This window comes from Chrysemys picta, chromosome 1 (genome assembly GCF_011386835.1).
Source record: "Chrysemys picta bellii isolate R12L10 chromosome 1, ASM1138683v2, whole genome shotgun sequence".
Lineage (NCBI taxonomy): Eukaryota > Metazoa > Chordata > Testudines > Emydidae > Chrysemys > Chrysemys picta.
The window spans coordinates 208,401,150-208,428,217 of NC_088791.1; the positions used below are offsets into that span (position 1 = coordinate 208,401,150).

Consider the following 27,068-nt stretch of genomic DNA (forward strand, 5'->3'; position numbering starts at 1 on the left):
TGCCTGCAAGTAGGAGGTTTCTGCATTTTACCATTGGCCTACACCATTATTAATACAGAGTGCTGCTCTTTGACCTCTCAACAGCACCAAGAGTATTCATGAATGTATTATCAGTAGTGGCAGCACATCTGCATCATGACAGTTCATCAGTGTTCCCCTACCTGGACAACGGGATGCTCACAAGATAGTCATATCAAGAAGTTCAATGGCAACTCTCTCCTTGCTCCTATTCGTACAAGCATTAGGTCTCCAAAGGAACACAGAAAACTCTATTTTGACTCCCATGCAGACTACAGATTTGATTGGAGCACCCCTGTATTCAGTCCCATCCAGAGCATACCTACTTTCAAATCAGTTCCAAGTTATGATGGATTTAATCACTCAGTCCCCAGACAGTAGTAAGGTCCTGTCTCATCCTCCTAGACCATGGGGCCTCGTGGGCATATTTGATGCCCTTTGCAAGTCTTCATCTTCAATGTCTACATGCATGGAGGCAGCCAGTCTACACCAAGCAAGCACAGTCTGGTCTTGCTCCCTCACCGAGTCTTGACCTGGTGGGAAAACGTAGAGATAATGTGCATAGGGGTTCCTTTGTTCATTCCCTCCCACCCACCCACAAATATAATGATTACAGAAACCTCTCTGATAGGTTTGGGAGCCCATCTAAAGGAACATATAGCATAAAGTACTTGGACCTTGCATAATACCAGATTACACACAAACATATTAGAACTGTGTGCAGTACTTGAGGCTTGCAAATGGTTCCTGCCATTTATCTGGAACCTTCACATTCAAGTCATGTTGAACCACATGATAACAGGTAATTCTATTGACAAGCAGGAAAGAGCACTATCCATCCTTTTATGCATAGAGGCTGTACATTTGTGGAATTGGTGCATCTGCCACTAGGTCACCCTCTGAGAGTGTACCTTGAAGGGGTGTGGAATACTTTGGCATATAGTTTCAGCAGACATTTCTCCAGAGACCATGAGTGGGAACTATGGGACTTAGTGGTACAGAGCATCTTTCAACAATGTGGGGGAGGGGGAGGGGCATGTCCTGTCGTAGGTTCTCCTTAGATCTCAGGAGAACAAGAAATGCCTGGTCTACTGCTTCAAAGCCACAACTACGGAGGGGACTCATTTCTAGTCCAATGGTCAGAAACACTAATGTACACATTTCTACCCATCCCTCTCTTACCACAAATCCTAAGGAAGATCAAGACAAAGTGATGGTGATCCTCATCGCTCCCATGTGGCTGGTTCACAAGCATTCTCTAGATGGTCAACAAGTGCCTGTACATCTGCATTCAGCTCCTATCAGATGTCTTAACCTGGGACAAAGGCAAGGTCTCCATTCCAACCCAGCCTCTTTCATCTGATAATGTTGGTATTTGGATGGGCAAAGAACTTACAGAGATCATGATCAGTGTCTGTAGATTCTATCATTAGCAGTAGCAGGAAAGGGTCTACAATGAAATACTATACAGCAAAATTGAAGAGATTCGCTATATGGTTGTGACAAATGTACCATGCATGTCCACACCCTACATATTATTGTAATAGTCTTTGTACAAAGTATGTCTTGTAAGGTATCATTTGAAAACTAATAATTTGCTGGTCAATATTGTCCTGATGAAATATGTGACATTGTATGTAGAGTTATAAGATTCCACTGTGTGATATTATTAACACATGTTCCAATCTGAGGTTGGCAAACAGGTCTGTCTCAATCAAAGGATTGTGTGCTCTGCTTAATTTGCATTTAAGCAGTAAACAGAATCATCAAGCAGGAAGGGGAGACAAAGGAAGCTCAAACTAGTGAGAAAAAAGCAGCAGGGAAAATCCTTCCATATAGACCAGGGGTCAGCAATGTTTGGCACGTGGCTCGCCAGGGTAAGCACCCTGGCAGGCTGGGCCAGTTTATGTACCTGCTGACGCAGCAGATTCGGCCGATCGCGGCCCCCACTGGCCGCGGTTCGCCATCCCGGGCCAATGGGGGCAGCAGGAAGCCGCGGCCAGCACATCCCTCGCCTGCCCCTCTTCCCGCTGCCCCTACTGGCCTGGGACAGCCAACCGCGGCCAGTGGGGGCTGCGATCGGCCGAACCTGCCGCGTCAGCAGGTACATAAACTGGCCCAGCCTGCCAGGGTGCTTACCGTGGGGAGCCTCGTGCCAAACATTGCTGACTCCTGATATACACCTTTTGTCTCCTGGTATGCAACTGGAAATGTTTTTATAAAGGGGGACTGAAACTATAAAATGGAGGGGCAATACCCCAAAATACCCTCCCTCTCTGCCTGCCTAGCGATTCTCTGTGCCTGAAGCAACAGAGGAAGCCTTCACTGAATTCTGGGAGAAGGGGTTCTGACCTAGTGGGTTTGGTCAGTAAGACTGCTGAAAGCATAGGGTGGGAACTTTGCTTGAATCTGATATAGTTAAAGTTAGGCACCAGTGGTGTTTTAACTTTATAGTCGTGTAACCAGTTCTGATTTTTATGTCTCAGTACTTGTAGTCACTTAAAATCAATCTATTTGTAGTTAATAAACTTGTTTTATCTAATTAAGTGTGCCCAAATTGAAGTGTTTGGGAAACTCCATTTGGGTGGCAAGTTGTCTGCATATGATTTCTATTAAAGAAATAACAGATGTTATATAAACTTCTGTTGTCCATGAGAGGGATGGGCAGCACAGAACATACATATCTGGGGATAGATCTAAGCTTGGGAGTGTACTGGGATCATCCTGCTATATAACCAAGGCTGGTAAAAGGCTAAGTGTGGCTTTCATGCTGAAGGCTGTGAGCAGTCCAGGCTGGAGGCTACAGCAGCAAAGCATTGTAAAAGGCACCCCAGATTAGAAGGCATGGATGACACAGCTACTCATTGGTCTGGTTTTTACCTTGGCATGTCATAATGGTATCAATATTGTCAGTTACTTCCAGAGCATACTGAGATACCAACTATACTGTTATATCTCTGCTCTCTGAAAACATTGGGTTGTCCCTCAGCTCCTCACAAGTGCACTTGGCAACTATTAGCACCTTTCACCCCCCTGGCGGATAACTATACAGTCTTTGCCTATCTGCTTACAGTGAAGTTTCTGAAGGATCTTGTCAGAACCATTCCTCCAGTGCCGAAACCAACCCTAATATGGGACCTAAATCAAGTCTTATCTGCATTTACAAATTCTCCATTTGAGCTTTTGGTCTCATATTCTTCCATTCATCTGTCTATGGAAGTTGCAATCACCTCAACCAGAAGAGTAGGGAGCTTGGGGGTCCTTATGGCCGATGCTCCGTATATAGTCTTCCGTAGGGATAAAATTTCTCGAAGGTTACATCCTAAATTCAACCTGAAGGTAATCTCAGAACTCAATCTGAACAAAGTCATCTATTTACCTGTCTTCTACCTGAAGTCTTGTGCCACCAGGGAAGCTCCACTTTCTGGATATCCAACAAGCCTTGGCCTTCTACCTACAGAGGATGAAACCCTTCAGGAAATCCCCCCAAACTATTTGTCTCCTTTGCTGAACTTAATAGAGAAGACTCTCTTAGTGGATTATGGGCACATCCTGCTTAGCTATGATTTGACTGATAAACCCTATCCCACAAGCATAGGCGGCGAGTTATATGGGCCTGTGGTGGCCATGCTCCACCAATATTCAGGAATATGGGCCCGGCTCCGCCAATGTTTGGGCTTATATTTAATCAGAGCTGTCCCATCCATAGGATGAACTGGGGCAACTGCCTTGGGGGCCCCGCACTTCAGGGGGACGTGGGGTCCAGGGCAGCTTGGAGGGCTAGCAGGGGGCCTAGTGCCAGCAGCAGGAGAATGGCAACATGGTACTCTGTGCATACATTTGTGGGTGTTAGGGTTGTGTCCTGGTACAGGCTTCTGCAGCAGCTGCTTCCATCAGCAGAGCAGTCCTTCAGTCAGTGGTGCAGCAGAGTTTCTTGCACTCTTCTCCTCAATGAATGCTGCCTCTGAGTTTCCTCAAGTGGAATACACATAGGAACCATCACTTGAAGAAGAAAGACTGGTTACTTACCTTGTACAATAACTAGAGTACAAGATCACTGGAGAGGCAGTCAGTGCACGCTGCCCCTAATACCCTGGGTTCAGAGTACCAAGGAGGAGAAAGGCGCAGACCAACAAACACTGTTAACAAAATGTCTTCTGGTCTCAGGCACATGTAGCTCCTGTGCACCAAAAGTGGAATATATAGGGACCACACATTACAAAACTTGTTACTGTACAGGTAACTAGTCTTTTCCATGTCTCTCCTGAAAATTCATCCCTTTCCTCAAGACAAGTCCCCTTCACTTCTGTGTCCGATATAACACATCTTACTGAGTTCTTCACTTCAGTCAATTTGGAGAAGGGAAGGAATTTTCCCCTGGGTCAGATTGGCAGAGACCCTGGGTTTTTTTCACCTTCCTCTGCAGCATGGGGCACGGGTCACTTACAGGTTTAAACTAGTGTAAATGGTGGATTCTCTGTAATTTTGAAGTCTTGAAATCATGATTTGAGGACTTCAGTAACACACCCAGAGGCTAGGGGGGTCTATTACAGGATTGGGTGGGTGAGATTCTGTGGCCTACAATGTGCAGGAGATGAGACTATATGATCATAATGATCCCTTCTGACCTTAAAGTCTATGAGTTTCAACAGAATTTTAGCATATATCATCAGAAAAGAAGAATTTAAGCTAGTCATTTTATCCTTGATTAAAAGATTCTATATAATTTAAGATGGATAAAACCGTCTATCTAAATTTAATAGTGTTCTGTAGAAATTATTCATAGATCCTATAGAATTAAATTGAAAATGAAAGCCTTGCTTCAGATTTTTAATCATTCTGTAACAGAAATATATTCTCTTACAAATCTATAGAATATTAAAACATTACATTCAGTGAAGTTTTAGTTATCTATTAAATTCTTTAGGACATTTTCATAAAGGTGGGCTTAATTATGTAGTCCTTACGCAGGCAAAACTGCCATTGACTTCAGTGGCAGTTTTTCCCCAAGTAAGGAGTTCAGAATTGGGTCCTATGTTGGGTGTAGCAAGACAAACTCACACTTTTTTTCTGTAAAGTAACACAACCTGTTGTTAACAATCAATACTCATTGCATTACTATACCTAGTGTACTTTTTGTCAACTGTACGCCTCTTTTTAAAGGAGATGTATTCCTCAGACAATTTTAAAAATACAGGTTTCAGAGTAGCAGCCGTGTTAGTCTGTATCAGCAAAAAGAACAGGAGTACTTGTGGCACCTTAGAGACTAACAAATTTATTTGAGTTCAAATAAATTTGTTAGTTTCTAAGGTGCCACAAGTACTCCTGTTCTTTTTAAAAAAATATAGTTCACTGAGTAAAATTATTTCCCATTGTAACTCAAATTACTTTAGTGGAGTTACAGCAGGGCTGAATTTGATCCACTGTACTTACTTTGTGCACTTCGATGTATTAGAAAAACCCAAAATACTACAAATACTGTATGTTCCCAGTATGATGTCAATGTGTCTAGATATAATGTGACACACCAGTGTAATTTTCCAAGTATCTGAGTAGTTTCCAAGCGAAATAGATCCTCCCCTTGTATTCTTGTCAAGGAACAGATATTTGCTTGTATTGATCTTTCACTCTCCTTTTTGAAGGATAAGATACATTTTCCCATTTCAAAAGATAAATATAAGAATTGAGTTCTTTCCTCTCATGTAATCTGCTTCTCTTGGGATGGGAAGGCTGTCAGAAGGGAAAGATGGAAGACACATCAATCAAATGGAGACAAATTCATTTTTATTGTTTTCTTGTTTCTTTGTCCCTCATCATCTCTGTTCTGTACAGCCATAATGAATTATAACCTCTAGTTCTAGAAACATCACACATTCTTACCTCCTGTTTTATCCTACTCTTGTTGGCTGTATTGCATCTAGAAGGTTAAGGGATTAGTTGATCACAGTATGTATTTGTTACATGAGGAACAGAACTTAGATGGTAGAGGACTCTCCAATCTAGCACACAAAGGTATAACAAGATCCAGTGGAATTTGATGCTAGATAAATTCAGATTAGAAATAGGGAGCAAGTTTTTAATGATGAAGATAATTAATCATTAAAACAATTTACCAAAGGTTGTGATGGATTCTCCCTTAAAGGAAATCTTTAAATCAAGAGTGGATGTTTTTTTCTAAAAGATATGCTGTAGTTCAAACTGGAATTAATTCAAAGTGCTGTGACCTGTGTAGTGCAACATGTCAGATTAGATGATCACAATGGTCCCTTCTGGCCTTGTACTCTATGAAATTGAATTGTAAACTCTTTGAGGCAGGGATCATATCATATATTTTTAATACTCACCACAAAGCTCCTAACACATATAAATAATACTTACTGACTTCCAATTCAGTAATAGCTTAATTCTTCCCTTATTTTGTTTTCTCCGAAGGGGGTTTTGGTGTTTCTGTTGGAGGCTGAATGTTGCTGTCTCTATGGCCTTGTTGACATTAGAGAAATTTACTGTGCAAAAAACTACATTCCCCCAAGCACGCTCTTAACATACTGCTTGTGCACACACAAAAATGTCCCAAACATTTTACATGCAATCTAAGTACTGTTTGAATTATACTTGTTTTCAACAGGAGTAGCACCAGTATAATCTGAACTGTTTTGCCAAGAATAATTCTAATGCCAGTGTGGATACAGATTAACTGAAACAGTTAAATATATCTTTCCACTATTGTCCCATGATGCAGCTGTGGCCTTTTTTGAAATCTCCCATAGTACACTGCTTGTAGTAGCTATGCAAGGAACAGCAGGATAGGTACCCCTCAGGTATTACAAATGAAGCAGTTTAGAACAGCGCCAGTGTTGCCATTCGGCAAATCTCTTGCACGTTTTCTTAGCATGCTTCAGCACAGCTAGTGTGCATGCCCTGAACCATTTACATAGAATACAGCCAGCTCAAGTAGAAACTGTTCCATTTTCTATTCAAGTCCATATTTCCCTGCTTTGATTCCATCCTTTGTGTTGAGGAAGATTGGACATAATTCCTGTTGGAGCCCATCTGCGATGATTAATTACTCCTTCTTGGCCACACTGCTAAACACCACAGATCACTTCTCCTTCCACACTGCCTCCACAACACTTCCATTCCAGGAATTGAGAGACAACAGCTAGAAAACTAACCTACGTACCCAAGTGTCCCTCATGACAATGCAGAGCATTACTTGCTAGGCCAGCTCATCCATCTTTTCCCTTACTTTGAACGCAATCATATATTTGTAGATATTTTTTCAAGTTAAAGAGTTGATATGGCCACTGTTTGCTCCTGAATGAATCTGTAACCTTGTGGATCTGAAGCATACAAATCTCTTAGAGTGAGGCAGATAATATACAAAGAGTTCATTCAGTGTGTAGGCAGATAGGAATGTTAGTACCAGGCAGCTCTCTAAAGAATGTTATTTTGGCAGAAGCTGCCCTGTTAAAAATGAGGGAGGGAAATGAATTTGAAATGTAGCTGGCCAGCAATTACAAAGTGATAAGAAAAGCTGGCTGTTCAACATGAACTTCCAGTTGCATATTCTGGGTCCTTGCTATTCTCAGTCCCTCCTACAGCCCATGGCCCTGACCAATGTTTTGATATAGTACAAAGTGCCTGTTTATTACTATTGACTGTTGAAGTCTGCACTCTGAAATGCATTCTGTCAACAGAATGTAAGTGAACTTGGTATTTTAAAGCTCTGCTATTGCAGTAGCTTAGTTTTCGTGGGATTTCCATGCAGCAGGACCAGTGTTGCAGTCCCCGATTCAAGTTGAAAATGTTACACAGGAAGACGTACCGTGTAAAGGTCAGATCCAGCTGTGATCCAGAGGGTTTTTTCCTCTTATTGACACATTTATATACACCAGCCTTGTTTGTTTGTCCCCTGTCAAAGCCTAGGGTTTTGTATGGAAAACCTCATTGTTTAATGCATACTCTCTTGATGCTAAGATGAAATGGGTGTATAGCATATTACTAGATATAAAGTTACCATTCAGGGGAGCAATCGCAATCTGTATTACTTATGATGTGTTTCACTCTTCTTTGGGAAGTGATAGCCATTATGGTCCATCAGTCTATTTAGTCTTCATGATTTTATAAGAAATACATGTGTTCTTCTGTATTACCCCTCTAGGACCTCCAGACAGAGATTGAAGCTCATACTGACATCTTCCACAACCTGGATGAAAATGGACAGAAAATCCTGAGATCCTTGGAAGGCTCTGATGATGCAGCATTGTTGCAGAGACGCCTGGATAACATGAACTTCAGATGGAGTGAGCTTAGGAAAAAATCTCTAAACATTAGGTAGGAACCAAACACAAGAAAGTGCTTTCAATTAATCTGAGAGACAGAAAGGTACCTCTCTCTCAATACAAGGGCATAATTTGTTTCTGATGGTGCTATTTCATTCATTTTTTTATGTGATTCATGATATTTTGAATGTTGAATTACTTTCTAAGAATGATTGATTAATTTACTTGGAACAGAAATGATTGTGGAGGATTAGGATTTGAGGAACATGATGAGGTTTATAATCACAGTTGTGTTCTTGAAAAAGAGAGTATTGTGCTTAAATAGTAACTCTCTCTAAATGCAGGCTTTTTACAGAGCTGGGTATGGCTTATCAATGTGACATAAAAGAGACGTTATTAAACAACATAATAATTATTATGCACTGCATTTGTGAGGCTCTTCTTTCCACTGCAAAACTAAGAATACATTTACAGATGAGAGTATATGTTATTTTAGGCTTCTTCTGTTAGATAAAGAGGGGGCAAAGTTGAAACTTAAAATCCAAGGGTAAAAACTGTCTCTGGGTTTCATGAGAAAACAAACTTCTTGCAAGGAAGCATACAATAAAGGGTGATGTTACAAAAGATCTAATGGAGATGCAAACCTCTAAGGATTTAGGATTTCTTTTCTGGAGAAACTGTCCAAGAATCTTCTCTTTATAAATATGCCTTTTACAGTAGAGAACCTGGCTCCAATGCACTCACTTTCAGTCACTCTTTCATTCGTTCATTTGTTGTATGATGGTGGTAGTTCAGAGGGCATCAAAAGGTAGAAGCATTTTCAAAGTAATGTATGAAATATTAGCTTTTGAAGCTCAAGCCCTGAGGGAGGTCAGTGTGTGTAATGACAAAAGCCATCTTCATAACATCAATCATTAAAAATAAATGAAAGATGTGAGGCTGAAAAGATATTGGTAGTTGAAGTAAAGAAAAGAAGACAGATTTCTTTTTTTTTTCTGATGAGCAAAAGAAAAGGGATGTAACCATTCAAAGCATTATTTTGAGTTCTTTTTCTTCAGATGCCTTTTTACCCACGAACTTGCTGATATAAAAAGAGGTTTGAGAAAAGAAAAACAGCATGTTGGCCAAACACGGGCAATTTAATAGATGAGATTTTTCTACATCCCAGCTACTGCTGTTCAATTATTGATGTGATTAATCAAGTCAAAAATAGTAACCCTAGTTTATCACAGTTGCTTTATACTCTTAAATTAAACATGTAAGGCAATGGGCTTACTCTCTCAAACAGTTGGTCATAATGAAGGATTCGGAATAGCTAAAACATGTAAGGTAAAAGAGCTAATGCTTTAGCTTTTAGACCACTGAGTTCAGATATGACTGACTAACAAATTGAAATTAGTTTGGTACTCAGTCTAGTCCCTAGGGATATTTCTTTGCATCACACGATTTGGTACTATTCCCCATGATTGACAGTATATACTATAGAGAGGTTTTGTAACAGAAGCTTGCCCTGCAGTGTACTGGAGGTATTAACCCAACCCGTCTGTTGCTGTCTTTTATTTGCACTAAAAATAGACACTAAAAGGTGATTATTATTTGTATTTAAGTTTTAGAAAACAGGAGGAGGAAACCATGGTTACTGAGCCAGCATCAGCCTATTCCATTCTGAGTTTCTGAACGCATTACATTTTGTTTAAAGAAAGTATATGGTAGAAGGAACAATTTCAAGGGACATTAAGGAGAGGCAGAGTTTGATTTCCATTATTATGTACTTTTTCACTGTTCCACACTCCTGATCAAGTCTGCCTAAATCAGCAAGTTTTCCCAAGGTACTTTTCACCTGACTTTTTAAGTCCTTGATTTTAAGACCCCAGTCCAAAATTGACTTTATTTTGATCATCTGCTTTGTCCTTTGTTAGATACTTAAATATGTATATGTATTTAAAATAGTATATATAAAAATACCTATTTAAAAAGAACATGGTACTAAATATGAATTTAAAATATAGATTTTTACTTTGGGAAAAAAACCACCAACCACCATCACCGGATGGGTCGGTTAACTTGGTGTCCCCAATAGAACTGGGGCAATCAAATTTGTACAGAATTAAAAGAATGGATTAGATTGATGTTGCACTATGTAGCTTAAATGCTGTACAGTTTGATCAAAAGATGAGCATTAGGCAGCAATTCATGGACTTGGATTGGGAAAAATTATGACTTACATTGTAATATCAGGGCAAAAATTCTATGAATGATTTCATTCAATTTAATGATTTTTTTTCTTAATTTGATGTTATAAGGACACTTATTCTTCATGTTTTACAAATTCAAAACAAGACAGTGGGTAAAACCTTCAAAAGCAGCTAAGTTACTTTGGAGACTGAGATATTTTTGAAACTAGGATTGAGGCTGTTAAGTCACTGAGGTGATTTTGAAAATTTTACTCTATAGCACTCCAGGCAAAGAGGAATGAAGTATTTATTCCACAACATAACCACCTTTTAGAATGTAAGCCATAACATGTAGGAGGCCATCCTCTTGATTGTTTTAGGAAAGCATATTTTGCTATAAAAGTGAGAGAAGGCAGGCTACATGGAGGGGTCAAGAAAGCACACTAATCACTCAGGTGATGATGTAGTGTTCTTGAGCAGGGAGGGGCCTGCATGCTCCTGTGTGCTCTCCTCCCTCATAATGACAGTAGTTTTCAAAGTGGGGGTGGAATTGTGACCTCTTGCACAAGTTTGAGTCAAAACAGCAAGACCTTGTTGCTCTACAAGCTTGGCTTTACAACCCTATTCTCTTTACTCTACACTTTGCTGACCTGGTGTACAAGATCAGAAATTACTATAGGTGCAGTAGAGCATATTTTTAAAAATCATCTGTATCCACCAGTCCTTATCAAATCCAAATCAGGAGATCCTGAAAACCACAGGGAGTCCATGTGTGGCACTCTTCCTCACAGCCCCATTCCTTGTAGTGTATAGTGGCAGATTATTAATGACCAGACAATACAAATATTGAGTGAGATCAGAAAATGGTATGTAAAAGGTTCCCGGATAAGCAAAGTTGGAGGTTAAATAGAGGCAAAATAAACTTAAATTTCAAAGCTAATATACATCTTTTGGGGGGCGGGGGGATTTAGATTCAACATTTTCATATCTTAGCTGTTGTATTATATTGTTTGGATCTGAACTAATGCGATAAACTATTAAAAGCAGTGAAAACTCATTAGGGAGTTCTTCCTGCCAAAAATGATGCAATGGCAACATTAATAATGGCTTTATATGCATTCCAGTGTGTAAGAGGGAAAAAATATTATGCAATACAAATAAATGCAGTGTAAACAATAAATTAATCAATACAGAGATGGTCTATTCACAGTCTCATTCCTACAGTAGATCTGTTTATAGTAAGTAATTACTTGATATTATTAGGCTCAACATTAGGTTAGGCATATTAAGCACCAAGTACTGATAATGAGTAAGCAATAGAGAGGTGCTTCTTATGATGTTGATTTGACCAGGGTTATGCTTTCTCTTTTCTCCGGTGATGTATTTTATTTCTCTCACATCCTACCTTCAAATGGAGCAAACATTCTGTAGCATAAATCATTGATTTGTCTATTTATAAAATAATCTACTAAATATAAGGTTTACCCTATAATGTTTGTGAGGAGGAGTAACTGCATGAGTCTGTTGTATGGTGGACTAGCTGCCACAGTGGAATAGGCAAGTCGTTCTGCTTCTCTGGAGATGAAAGTTCAATCTCTGATTTGAGGTCTCAAGTGAAGGATGAGTTGCTTGAGCATATTTAGCAAAAACAGCTGTCAAACTCTGTTCAAGAAAAAAACAGGTTTGGAATAGCAGGTGTGTTTCAGGTCAGGACTGAGGCACCTCACTCAAGCCAGTGCTGATGTAGCCAAATTCAAAACCCATGTAAGTGGGCAATGGAATAGTCCCTTTATCCCTAATTTTAATAGTCACTAAATTAATAGCCACTGCCAAAAACCTTCAAGAGTGAGTGCAGGCTGTGTCGTGACCTTAACCAATGACATCTAACCTCACCCTGGAGTGTGACTTTTTCTATTATTGTCATTGTAAGTAAAACAATTATTTTCCCTACAGCTGATGCAATAATATATGCCTTGCAGATCCCATTTAGAAGCCAGTTCTGACCAGTGGAAGCGTCTACACCTCTCTCTTCAGGAACTCCTGGCATGGCTGCAGCTGAAGGATGATGAGTTAAAGCAACAAGCACCTATTGGTGGGGATCTTCCCACCGTGCAGAAGCAGAATGATACACACAGGGTAAGATCTTTTTGAATGATCTTTCAAAGGGTATACATTGTGTATAGATCTAATTTTGGTTGAGAGTTAAAACCCTCTTTGTTGGAGAAAGGGTGGTGCCATTTAAAATATATTTTAGAGATAATAAAGAGTGGAATTTTCAAAGGCACCTAATGCCCCTATGCACTTTCACAATCATAGCCTAAAGTGCAATTTAAAACTTTGTTATTAATAGTGCTACTACTAATGTTTTCCTGGGTACTCTGTATTTGCCCTAATTACTCCAACCATAATGCCTCTTACTATTCCTGCTGAAACCCACTCCCTTTTCCTAATGAGGCTCTGAGTACTTAGCACCAAAATAGGACCTTCAGATTGTAAGTCCTCCAGGTAGTTTTGTTTAACTTTGTGTTAACCTGTATCAAAAAGAAAAACAAAAAAAGAATATAGGTTGGGCTTATTGTGCCACTGCCACCTCTGACAGTTGGGTGCTTTCTGACATTCCTTTATCTGATACAAGTATGGATAATACAATGACTCTGGGCAAAACAGATCCACTGGTACGTCATCACACAAAATGAATAAATAAATATATTTTTTTACACATTGCTTACATAATCAGTGTTGTTGGAGAAAGGAATGTTTAGCACCATTTAAGTGTCATTCCCATACTCTTTTTGAAAAATACTGTGACAGGATGCTGAGCAGGAAGACTGCAAGATCATCACCCTGCCATGCCAGCCCCATTTAAGTGAATAAAGTGGATCTGGCTGGAAAGAAGATGGCCCTAATTGGGGAATGAGAGCCAGCTGCCAGCCCAAATAGCCCAGGGCTATATAAGAAGTGAGGAAATGAGGGTGATGGGATGGAAGAGAGTGAGGGAGTGCAGGCAGGCAGGCAGGCAGGCAGGGAAAAAGCCCTTCCCTCCTGGGTTCAGACCCAAGGAACCCAGAGCTGTGTACTCTGTATGGTGAGAAGGTGGTGGGAACACAAACTGGTAAATAAAAGCACCAGTGGTTTCAGAACCAAAGGGTCTTTGAGTGAGTTTATCTGAACCTAGCAGAGGCAGAAGCCAGGAGGGCCAGGTGCCCTCTGTTACAAGTACCATAGAAAGAACAGGAGTACTTGTGGCATCCGAAGAAGTGGGCTGTAGTCCATGAAAGCTTATGATCTAATAAATTTGTTAGTCTCTAAAGTGCCACAAGTACTCCTGTTCTTTTTTGCGGATACAGACTAACACGGCTGCTACTCTGAAAAAAGTACCATAGGATTTTTTGGAAACCTGGACAGCTACTAACATTGACTAGAACAATCCTCATTTAATCAAGCAGGAAATAAATGATTCAGAAGATTGGTAATGGGATATGGCATCTTTCACTTCTAAGTCATATACTGAAATGCAATCTAAATCTATAGGTACCAAAACATATTTCTTTTTAATGGTTGATCAGCATATGTGAAAACAGTTGCTGATCTAAGTCCAAGAGGACAGTTATGCACATCCTAAAATTGTCATGACAATTGGGAGTCTCAGCAGAGAGACCAAGGATCAGATGGGCCAGGGCACGGCAAACTATCCTCTTACTCCTAAAGTGAAGTCCGTTTGAGGAAGGTAGTGGCATGATATCACAATGTCATGGGGAAGCTTGCACTGCAGCTATCCAGTCTAAACCAGTATTGTGGTAAACAGGGCTATGAATCCAACACCTGCTATTAGCTTTAAAAAAAAAAAATCCCACAAGAAGTATTCCTCCAAAGGATGACACCTCTTGCTGGGCTTAGAAAAGGTGTGCAAAAAATGCATTTATGAGTCGAGCAACATTCCTATATTGTTTTATATTAACCTTGTTCTGTTAATTTCCATGCAAACAGCAAGGAGACACCTTTAGGCGTTTGCTAGGTGTCAGTTCATGTGTATTTCCTAACACATCTTTAGACCTACAAATGAGACAGTTCTGTACCTCAGACTTAATCACTAGTGACATATTAAGAGCTAAAACAAGTAACAGAGATAACCCCATTCAGTAATTACTTCATTATATTTGTGGGACATCTTAAGATGTTTTCAGCATAAGTTGCTGTAAATGGTTGCAAGTACACAGCTTTTATTTTGACATATGTCCCCTTTGCAGTGTATTCTGAACAAAATGTAAAATCAAGATTTTGACCACACGTGGCATGTTTGGTATCAGTATTAGAGAGGCGTTACTCCTTGGGGAACGGGCCAGTGTTCAGGTAAATGGAACCAGGTGACTGGCTATTTTGCACGAGTTTGAGGTCATAGGGTGGGGAGGCAGCACGGTGCTGCGGGGAAGGGAGGAAGTCTGGCAGTTTAGAGAAGGAGCTGGGTTAAGACTTCCAACAACACTAAATCCCAGTCTGCCTGCAGCCAGCTCCTTAAACCCTATCTGACCCTCACAATGACACTTGTCCTCCTTTGGTGACAGTTGCCACTCCATCCCTAATCCAGAAAGCACCAAGAGGCGGCTTCAGGTTCTTGCAACAAAAGCCAGGGACTTGGGACCTCCGGGGATAAAGCCTGGGGTAGTTCTATAATGAAGGTGCTGTAGGCTGCTGGTAAAAATGTGGTGGGGGCTTATTTTAAGGAGGCAAGGAAAAAAATTGTAGAGGACAGGGACTAGGGACCTTGTGTGGATGCAAAGAGGGGTCCCATGAGGTTTCCAGGATAAGTGTACTCATTCTTATAAGTTCAATGTGACCTCTAAAAAGCCAGTTTGAACAAATGCATTTCATGTTGAATCATGTATATTGTCAAACTTGGCCAACTGCAAGAGGGAGCATGTTCCAAAGTCAATGGCCCTCCACTGAAAATGTCCTGTTACCTACCCTCGGTAGTTCCCTTGCGACAGACTACAAATGCGTTCCAGCCAATCACAGCTGCTATGGTAGGCTCAGAGGGGAGAGATTTAGGGCTTTATTGATAACCCTGAATAGCTTGAATCTCACCTAAAGTGAAAGGTGAACCTATGCAGACCATGCATGTGTTATGTGCTTACGTCAGACAGCCATATTTATACTAGACTTTGTTGTTATGACCCGCCCAAAATAAAGTGTATTGCTTCAGTCCGAATATGACAAATGCATGAATAATAGTGGTGAGATCAGCATAAGAAAGGCCACACCTCCCTGCAAGCTGAATATGATACAAGTTATTTCTGGTTACTGCTCACTCCTGGGAATCTAGGAGCAGTGAAACATCCAAAAAGACACTGAACCAAGAAAATAGAGACTAGACATAACAAATAGAGGAAACTTCACCAGTTCCTCAGAATGATTCTTCTTGCAGTACCTTCCAGTGTCATCTGTCTTTTCTGGATTGAATTTAAAGTGGCAAATCCTGCCCTTGCAATTGGATTCCTGGAGATGGAACCAATGCATTTCTGCTATGCAGGGAGAAGGCACTTTGAAAAAGAGGCACACTCCCTGCAAAGCCTTATTCTGAGAAAGGTGTCTGAGAAAGGGATGGGCCAGAGGATTCACTACTGAATGGACCCAGCTATCTCCTTCCTACCCTCTCTCAAGTAATGGAGCTATACAAGGTGCATGAGGGACTACTTGAGCCGTTTGGCTGAAGCAGCTTGCACAGAGCTGCTCTGCAATTTGCTGCTCAGCTATTCTATAGCCTGTGGTAAGTATTCCTTCCCCAATGCACAAATCCCAGCCAGACTGCTAAGGAGCCAGAAAACTTAAATAATGTAGCTGTTACCATAGCTCCTTGCTGCTACCCTATCTCTGCCCCTTTCACCAAAAGAGAAAGTGTGAGTTACTGCCGAGCCTGGAAAGACAGTTATGAGAAAGAAATGGTTCCTTGAGCAAGGGTTCCAGTACTTAACACCACATCTAAGTATTTAAAAACATTCACCGCCTTGTATACTTTTCAGTCGAATAAGGTATTCTTTACTGACCTAAAGTGTTTTAGAGTATCAAAGTGTACTGACATGGTTTAAAAAACTGTCACATTCCATCTCAGAGGTGGTGACGTTTCAGTAATGGATTAAGAGAACCTTGTGTGGTTTCCATATTAGTTTACGTTTGTACAGTTTTTTGGGGTGATAGGTGCTACATAAACATAATTGTTCACAAATAGTTGCAAAGTGACATTACAGAACAACCCAGCCCTTCTTCCCTCCTCTCTTTATGTCCCCACAGCTACAGGTACACACATGCACATGGACACACTTCTCTTGGTCACAATCCCTAGTCATTTCACAGTATCAAAGCAAGAACAGTTTAGTTACTTGTAGAAAGCTTCTTTTCTTTCTTTTCTTTTCTTTTTTCCCCATGCAGTAGCACTTTTGTAGTTTAACATGATACCTGTCTAGTTATAGGCACTTGGGTTCCCGGTGGAAAAAAGAACAAAAGATAATCTTTGAAATTAGGTCACACTGTCGACTCTTCAAAGTCCTCTTGTGGAGAGGGAGGGAAGCAAGATCAGTAAAAAGCTCTGCCAGCTTCAAGTTGTCTTTGACAGATTCTGTATTGGCAGTTTTCTGTTTTGTTCTCTGCTGTATTTTTCCTGAATGGTATGGACCTTGTGTCACTCTACAGATTTCCTGGTCATGACAGCAGACATATATTATTGCTTTAATAATCATGGTGTCGTGGCTGGATAAAATACATTATGGTGAAATCATGCTAGCAATAAGTATGTGCACGCATGTGTTGTTCCTGGTATGTCCTGACAAGCTACTTTCCCCTCCCCGTTTCCTGAGCATTTTACTAGCCAGATCACTCTTTATATTATTGCCAAAGAAGTTTATGCAGTGATGTTTATTAAGAGTTAATAACAATTAATAGCAAGTTAATTAATACATTGAGGGGGCATCCCAGGGAAACCAGGATAGCAGTGACTGTGTTGAAGCACAGTTGTTGCCTGAATATATTCAGTGGTAGTGTAGACATGACTATAACCTGCTTTTTTATTAATCTAGATAGAGCTTAAAGAGGGCAACAACAACAAAAAAAGTATTTATCCTGGAAAGCCATAGTCATCCTGAATCCATTTAATTCCTACTCCAAATCCCACTGAAATGGAATATTGGGAGACTTGTCTTTCTACAGGATAAGGGAGGAATATTTTGTTTTACTGATACTGCACTGTCCTTTTCATTGTATTTTCATCTCTCAGTTTAAAATATCTATACTTTCCTAACTGAAGAGATCTAAGGACACCCTAGAAGCTCCCCACAAGGGGCTACTGGAGGTCTGAGATGAACTAATCAATATATGCATTATTAAAATGGTGGACAGACTGCCATTACACCTCTGGTGCTGATTACAAATAGAAAGGCTTAAATAAAGCAGCTTACTTGTTCTTTTGTCAGGTCATATATTATGCATGTTCGATTTCCTCTGCAGTCACCACAAAGTGTGGAAGAAATTCAAGAATTCAATAAAATTAGCCTGAAATCATCGGTTGTAAATTAGACATTCATTTAGGTTAATTCTGTTATCAATGCTAGGCTGCTTACTCTTGGCATGCATTTGTCAGGGCTATAGGTTGATAAATCCCACCCCCCCAAAAAAAGAGAGAAAATGTCAGCTTGTTACCATTTTTGAGCTCTACCATTTTGAGCTAACAGCTACATTCAGATGAATATGCCACACTAAAAAGAATCTTAGCACAGAAAAGCCAAGAGTGTCTTCATACAGAGAATTTCCAATCAAATGTGGCACTGTGGAGTGAGCACATCCATTTTAATGAAGTGCTATGGTGCACCTGACTTTGCCTGAGCCTAAAACTTTTTTGTTCTAATTGCTGCAATGTATCATTTAGCCTACTTGATGTTTGCAGACCAAAATGAATTCAGCAGGAGGGAGAGAGGACAGAGATGGGTGCCACATCATGTTGGGAATTATTCAAACACTTGGCCTAGGCAGACTTACTTCATAGCATCAGCAGCTTGACATAACGTGCAGAATAGAACACTATGAAGAAGAGGAGATAAAGACACAGGCACACTACTTCTTCTGGGTGTCAACACAGATCTTTGTTTAGAGCTATATATAAAATATACCATGGCGGGATTGAAGGTTTAAGCCATTGCCAGTGCTGTAAGGCTATATATCACTAGCAGCTCCAGCAGCCATTCTGCATGAGGCAGATACCCAAGTATCCCCTATTACAGGATGGAGTATACCTTCCTTCCCACCTGTCCTAACTCTGGTGTCCTGGATAAGGGAAGGGAATATAGCTGTGTCCTCTTCAGGGAATCTAGTGCCACTACTTCTAGTGTCCCTTGCATCAGGGACAAAGGTAAGGGAGAGTGTTTTGTGCCCTCCCCACCCTTTACACATCCACTCAGCTAGGCACAGGTTAGCCCACAGTGTTCTGCCAACAGCGGAAGCTGTCTGAAGAAAGGTACCTACTACCCCTTCCCAGCAGTGCAGGTGAAAACAGGCACTCCTACACAGCCCTTAAGACATGGAAATTGTAGTTGTATTGCTTTCTTCATCAGAGCAGCTCTGCCTCCTCCCTGCTTTCTTTGGGCACGAGCAGGGAGCAGTCCTTTGCCCATATGTTGCTTGTTTGGATTGTTTTTAAAATGTAAGCTTTTCAGGGAAAGGATCTATCTTCTGGCATGTCTATAAAGCACATTGCATCCCTTGGGTAGTGGATAATAATGATAGGCTAAATCTAGGGGTTAATTGTGACCCTGTTGGGGAAGTCTGTAGATTCCCTTTCTCAGTGGCAGCTTCTGAAAACAGGATATATCCCAGCACACAGACCCTGCACTCTAGAGGGCTGGATTGGGGTTTACCCTTCTATAGGATGAGCAGGAATGGGATCCACGTGAGAGATAAACGTAATAGTTTTTCCTCACTTGTCCTTCCCTCCTCTTGCACATCATGCTGATTTGGCCATTACAGTTAGCAGATACAAAGACTTATGAAACAAAGGGAAAATAGCATTGTTTCTCACTCATACAAATCAAAATGTCAGATTCTTAAAATAGTCAACATTAGAGTAAGCATAAATCATAGAGATGCATCAGCAAGAAATTCCTCTAAATGACTCAACTTGGATGGTGGTATATTCAGAGAACAGCCTAAGTCCGTTGATGTCCATTGTGCAGTTCAACTTTAGTGACTATATGCCATGCACTTCAAGAAGGGACTCAACATTCTTCAAATGATTTTACTGATCTCAAGATCAAGAGTCTCTTACAATAAGTTCTCATCCAATTCATTGGGAGTTCTCAAGTATTTAAAAAAACAAAATAATGTAGTTAGTTATTTAGCTTTAAACAGTAGCTACTGTGTACATGTGCTTAACTTATTTGACAAAAATGTCCCAGAATTGTTAACATGCCAACTTTTTCATCATGAACTGCAGCTGACACTCTCGTTAATAGTCATGGGAGGAGTTCATTTGGGGGCTCTATGACATTTAATTTCAAATGTAGTTCACAGTATAATCAGCTGATGACTTTAACCTTCAATTTCTGGGCTTTTTGTTTACTAATTCCTCTAATCATTTTAGTTAAACACATTATCAAAATATGCAAGATATGCATCCGAAGAAGTGGGCTGTAGTCCACGAAAGCTTATGCTCTAATAAATTTGTTAGTCTCTAAGGTGCCACAAGTACTCCTGTTCTTCTTTTTGCGGATACAGACTAACACGGCTGCTACTCTGAAACCTAAAATTATCAAAACTGGTTCTGACTGAATTTATTGTTCAAGTAGCTCATATAATTCTTTGTAAAAAGTATTTCCTATTAACCTAAAAGCAAAACCTTCATAAGTAATGTTTGCTTTTGCCACTCATGACATATAGCTCTCCTCCTTGCAATAATTACACTAGTACTTTCCATGTGTTTTACAACAGCAAAATACCACACAAGAACTCTATAAATTAAGCTCTCGTTTATAACCAAGACAGTTAAAACTTTTAAATAAACCACAGTGAATGCTCAGAGGTATAGTACAATACACACTCAGTAAAGGGAAAGTACCAGTAATTCAGTGTCAAACACTCAGCCCATATTCCAGATCTAGCCCACTAGATGTATTTACATGGCCTGCGTGTTAGATTCAGATTCTGTGTAATCAAAATGTTCTTTAAAAGAAACAAACACAAAGTTTCTAGCTTTCATGTTTGTGAAGAAAACCTTCCAAATGTAAACCAGTGGAATGTTCCTGAGTCTGCTATGGAGAAATGTGTGCTCCACTACGTCTCACTCATTGGATTGGGTGTTAGCTCTGCAGCCTAATGATGGCACTTTTTAATGTCAACCTTAACTACTTTACGGCTGATCACATTAAAAGACGGGATAAACAAGAGTGGTGGAAGTGGAAGTTGTTGGAGGGAAGAAAATGCAGAGAGAAGATAGGAAAAGGAGAGAAAAGCAAAGAAAGGAAGAGAAAAAAAAGACAAAATAACAGTGGTCGAGAAGATGACCACATATTCCCACTGAGTGATGCTGAATGCAAAACTAAGACTTTTAACAAATAACGATAAAAATAGCTAAAAGTTTTGTTACTATATCAAGGACCATATTCTGCCCTTGATCTCTGTATAAATCTCTCAGGGATAGTATTGGGAAATCTGCCGTGGCTTGATGCTAGCATGTATTCCTAGATTGGCCTCTGGACTTCAATTAAAAATGGAAGGTGATTTTCTCCTCTGCATGCATTTGACATATTCTGGAAGAATAAGAAGAGCTTGCTCAGCATGCTGTGCATCTATTAGGTCTACCTCAGTAGCAAAGGAGCACCTGGTGGTTAACGTGATGACACTGAATGTACCTCAGAACTAATAGCCATTTGCTACTTATTATAAAGCATTAGTGTAGCAATATCAGTGCACTTCTTTTTTCTGACACAGCAACAGTGATAGCTGTGCAGCACCTTGGATTTCCCATTACAGTCTGGAAATCTTTTGCCTCTCAGGCAGCATTAGCTGTGCCAGAGCTGTTCATTGCAAAGCCTGCTGAAGCCTTGTCCCTTCCAGCTAGCTTTCAAAGTTTGACTCTGACATTAGTCACAGAAGGGATCCCTTCACACAGTGAACAGCTTAATCAGACCACCCTTCCATTTTGCAACACACTAAATGCTCATTGGCCCCTCAGAAAACAAATGTGGTTTCTGTTTAATCAAATGCTGACAATGATCTTCTATCTCATCTTCTTGACACCTATTTGTAGTAATCCAGGTTGAAGTTGATGTTGGAAATTTTATGCTAAAGTTGACAGTACCGAGGACTAGTATTTAATATGGCTTTACATTCCCAATTTACATTATGTTTGTTTCGCTTTGCAGGCCTTCAAGAGGGAGTTGAAAACTAAAGAACCTGTTATCATGAGTGCACTTGAAACAGTACGAGTGTTCCTGGCAGAGCAGCCTCTGGAGGGACTGGAGAAGCTCTACCAGGAGCCTAGAGGTAATTGAATGTAGAACTGTAATAACATATTGATAGAAAGATCAGTGAAGATTGAAAGACCATAAATTCTTACTGCCACTGTCAGGGCAGCTCTTATATACTCCAAGCTGCATTTCACTATTTCATAACCTGAACTAAAAAAAGGATAGCTGAAACCAGGACTTAGCAGTCCTTCTGCACACTATAAAATAAATGTGCATATTTAAAAGAAACACTGTGAAGAGCTCAAAACCTCTTGTGTGGATGCATAACTTATAGACCAATTTGTGGTTCATAAATTCCAGTAGTTCACCTCTTACAGATGGGAAATCCATTCCAATTTGAAAAGCTAACCAAAAAAAAATTACAGCTAACCATCCTGAAATTTATTTGGATCAAAATTTAGTATAAAATGCTCTAGGAAAAAGCAGATTGCTGAAATAGAAACTGTGTGTGTGCCAGGTACAACTCAAGATCTTTGCTTGATTCTTGTGGATCCAGTTCAGCAAAGCTCTTAAACATGTTCTTAACTTTCAGGGAGACTTAAGCACATGCTTAAATTTAAGTATTTTCACAAGTGCTTTGCTGAATGAGAATGGACTTAAAGACACGCTCAAGTGCATTTGAAATGTAAGCATGCACCTAAGTTCTTTGTGGAATATGAGCCCCTAACTGAATCCTTAGAAAATTATTACACCATGATATATAATAGGACTAGGATTTGTTGAGGGACCCCAAATGATTGTACATTAATAAAGTATATTTGATAGATGTCTCTGGTTATGAAGAGTTTTCTTGCTGTGCTTTTGAACATTTCAGTCTTGCCCTGATAGTTGTCATTTTCCTTATAAGATAGAGTGTGCTCTAACGGCCTGTTGAACTTCACATTTAGAGCTGTCTCCTGAAGAAAGGGCCCAGAATGTAACCAAACTCCTCCGAAGACAGGCAGATGAGGTCAAAACTGAATGGGATAAACTGAACCTGCATTCTACTGACTGGCAAAAGAAAATAGACGAGACTCTTGAAAAACTGCAGGAGCTCCAGGAGGCAATGGATGAACTGGACCTGAAGTTGCGCCAAGCTGAAGTGACCAAGGGTTCCTGGCAGCCGGTGGGGGATCTGCTAATTGACTCTCTGCAGGATTACCTAGAAAAAGTCAAGGTATCAGTGGGCTTCTACTCTTCAACATTTGTGGGAGGAAAATGTAATTGATCTTGTTTTGATGGTTATTCTCCCTGCATGATTGCCCTCCTCAATCAAGAAACAACTTTTAAAATGAAGTGTTGGCCGATTTTAAAGAATTGCAGCATTTAAAGAATGATCTAATTCCCTAGTAAAATCAATGTTAACATGGAGTTCCAATTAAAAGTATACATCAGTAATTTATGGCAAAAATATAGGGATGTCTAATTATCCCCATCATAGATACTATTAACCCAGGGAAATTAGTATTAAGATTAAATTTAAAATAAATCCAGACATGTTAAGGTATGGAATTGCACAATTAGGGCACCCAAACAAACTTAATTCTACCCTGCATTGTAGTCATGTAACCATACAATTAAGATTGTATAATTGTGTTTGTAGCTCCACATTAGATTAAACTGATTTAAAAAAATATTTTTTTTCCTTCCCCCCTCCTGCCCCCATGATGTCATCACAGGGAGGGTATTCCCTCACCTGCCCTCCCTAATGAGTAGATCTGGTGAGTTAGGTTTTTGGTTTTGTTTTGTTTTGTTGTAAATGAAATACTTGGGAATAATGGTCAACTTGCAGAATGCTCTCCAGTAGAACATTATTTGTCAAACTGTTGAAGAGAAAACTTTATTATGAAAAATAACAGGAAAAAAATGCCAATTAATCAGAAAAAATTAATTGTAGCCAGTGCAAAAGATTTCCATAAGGGTTAAGTATATAAGAAATTTGAAGAATCTGCAAGATTCTGTTGTTAAGATCATAGATAACAAATAAAAGGTCTGACATCTATTTTGTGTCTTAATGAATTTTTAACCACTTATACAAAGTGAAACAGCTCCAGCAGCAGAGACTGACTTGATAGGATACTCACTTGGGAGGTGGGAATTCCAGATTCAAGTCCTTTCACTAAATTAGGCAGAGCAGGGGCTTGAACCTGCGTCATCCACATCTCAGGTGAGTGTTCTATCCACTTCGGTGGCTCTCTCTCTAGGTTTGACCAGACATTCCATCCTTGACCTGAGAAACCTTCCCAATGAAATTTCAGTCAAAACTAAGAAGTATGAGTCGATATTTGCTAACAAAAAAAAGTTTTGTCAAAAAATTCTTTACAAGATCTACTTGAAACCTATATATTAGCCCTAATTATGACTTTTTTTATTCTATTATAACATTGGCTAAACTGCAAATGGAAAAACTGTGTGTGCACACATATGGGATTTCAAATCCTTTGTAAATGATAATATTTCAAACCCTGTGTGAAAGTTGTAGCATAGGTAAGATATATAGCACTCCAGGCAGTGCATTTCTAAGAGATAATAATACTATTTGGGTGGTGGTACAAGGCACTAGGCCAAAGGCTGAGTAATGTTAACTACCTGAGAAGTGCAGTAATTGCCTCAGAATGCACTGCCTAGAGTGTTGTTATTGCTCTAAGGAAATAGAATTTCTACATAAATAGTGAAAGTAGATAGATGTGAGCATTTGCTGGGCAATGTAGTCATGTCTGTAACATAAATAACCTGTAAGAAAGCTCCAGTTGTGTCTGCAGTTTAAAAGCCATCTTCATAAATTACGGAATGCATGATTGTTTGCTGTTTTGCTGTAGCTGTATTAGTCCCAGGATATTAGAGAGACAAGGTGGGTGAGTTAAATATCGTTTATTGGACCAACTTCTGGTTTAACATATTGAGTTAAATATATATTTTTAAAAATTCACATTTTTTTAAGTATATGTTTTAAGAAGAAATAAGTCAAGAAAAGCAGTTCTTCTAAATATAAGATGTACTAGCTTTAGGGATTCTTTAAGTTTGCATTTCAATTTAAACATACACAAAGTATGAACATTAGAGCTAGGTCAAAGAAGCCTTCAGTCCTGATCCTGCAAACATTAAGGCTTTGTTTACCCTACGCACCTTTTAGTGACATGGCTGTGCCGCTAATAGGCGCACAGTGTAGTTGCTCTCCCACCGACAAAAAACTTCCACCCCAAACGAACGGTGGTAGCTTTGCCAGCAGGAGAGCACACCTGCTGACAAAGCACTGTTCACACCGGCTTTTCATCAGCAAAACTTTCGTCATTCAGGGGGATGGGGGTTTCACATCCCTGAACGACAAAAGTTTCGTCATTCAGTTTCCAGTGTAGACAAAGCCTTACACATATTCTTAACTTTAAGCTGAGCAGCCCCATTGACTTGAAGTGTACACATGCATAATAGATTGCAGGATCAAGGCCTCAGTTTGTTGGGTTTTTGTTTTATTTATGTACAGGATCCATTTTATCAGGGGAGTACAGAGTATTGCAGGAAGATTAGAAACAAAAGGCTTTTTTAAGACTATATTTCTACTGGGCAAAGTAGAGCAGCTTTGTTCTTTTCAATCTGAGGAAGTTTGGATATATAACAAACTGGAATGGTTTAGGCTTCGCCAAACTCAGACTTTTACTCTGTATGCAAAACCAAACCCAAACCAGGGCAGTTAATCTCTGGTATCCATTTAATCAGCTATCAGAAGAATTGGAGAGAAGTTAAGAGATTCAGACTGATTTTTATATACCGAGGGAAGAAAGAATGTATCAACAATAGAAGACTCTTCATGGGACAGACCATGTTTTTTCTCTCATAAAATACTACACAGTTATGTAAATACCTTTCAAGCACAGTAGTAAATCCATTAAGTATCCAAAAGGAAAAAATACTGTCACTTTGATGGGAAAATGGTTAATAGTGCAATATCTGAAGTTCAAATGACTCAATAAATATAAGGAAACTATCTAAATCAGAAAAATCAAAAATATACAAAGGAACACATTCATAAATCTGTGTATGAAAATTCAAGGTGGTGTTGAACAAATGCCAGAATTCTAGATTATGTCATGGGTAAAAATTTCATCCAGTCCTTATTGCCAAATTAATCTGGGTGATTAGTACCCTGGTCAGCCTAACCTGGGTGTGAACTGCAGCATTGCAAACCCCTACCCCATTTCCTGTGGCATCCCTGTGGCTGCATTGACCCATGTGAGGCATGAAGGACATGTCTGCACTACAAGCTCCCATCATGAAACTTTCTCCACCCCATAATGCCATCTCTAACCCGTCATTTTCATGCCTATTTTGAAAATCCAATGAACCCCCGCGTGACTTGTTGCGGTCCGCCATCTCTGACAGAAGTGTGGAGCCTGCGCACCTCTATGCTGTCGTCATGAGTGCGCACCCTGTGCTTGCAACAATCATCCAATACTTGCAGAGATGCAAGAGCAGCCATGGGGAACATGATGATTTCATGGAGCACACTTTGCTGTGGGACATAGGAAGAACCAAATCAAGGTTGGTGGTTGTGGTCACAGAGTAACTGCAGATAGTGAGGCACTGAAATAAGCACTGACTGGTGAGATTGTATTGTAACACAGGTTTGGATAATGAGAAGTGGGCTGCAGTACTTCTGGATGCACCCATGTTCGTTAATCTGTGCGCCCAGCTCGCACCAACCCTTCATCTCAGGGACACCAAAATGAGAGCAGTGCCGATGGCGGAGAACCGCGTGGCGAATACACTGTGGAAACGTGGAATGCCAATTGCTACCAGTCCTTGGGGAATCATTTTGGAGTTGGAAAAGTGACAGTGGTGGCTGTTGTCATGCAAGTGTGCAAGGCCATCAATCGTTGCCTGCTACACAGGACTGTGACTCTTGGGAAAGTGCAGGATGTAATGGATGGCAGCAACGGGGTTCCCAAATTCCGGGGTGGGTCTCTTTGTCTCTCCAGTTGAAGCTGTTCTGCTTTGTATAAAAAACTTGAATAGTCATTGGGCCAGAGAGAGAATGGCTGGGAATGGGTCTATAGCCTGGCACTTAGGGCACTCACCTGGGAGTGGGGGGGACACCCAAGTTCCAGTACCTTCTG

General features: G+C 40.1%; 1 protein-coding gene across 32 annotated transcripts in view; it reads left to right on the top strand.

Moving 5' to 3' along the window:
* The window catches only part of DMD (dystrophin), a 2,010,563-nt gene that overhangs the window by 1,697,163 nt on the left and 286,332 nt on the right, over positions 1-27,068 (top strand). For 31 of the 32 annotated variants that reach the window (XM_065590838.1, XM_065590858.1, XM_065590878.1 and 28 more), the window contains 4 exons: positions 8,180-8,352; positions 12,454-12,610; positions 21,874-21,994; positions 22,866-23,134. In XM_065590838.1, coding sequence (XP_065446910.1) covers positions 8,180-8,352; positions 12,454-12,610; positions 21,874-21,994; positions 22,866-23,134 — 720 coding nt within the window. Of the gene's footprint in view, positions 1-7,623; positions 7,853-8,179; positions 8,353-12,453; positions 12,611-21,873; positions 21,995-22,865; positions 23,135-27,068 lie in introns of those variants that run through there. The other variant, XM_065590951.1, reaches the window with a different exon arrangement.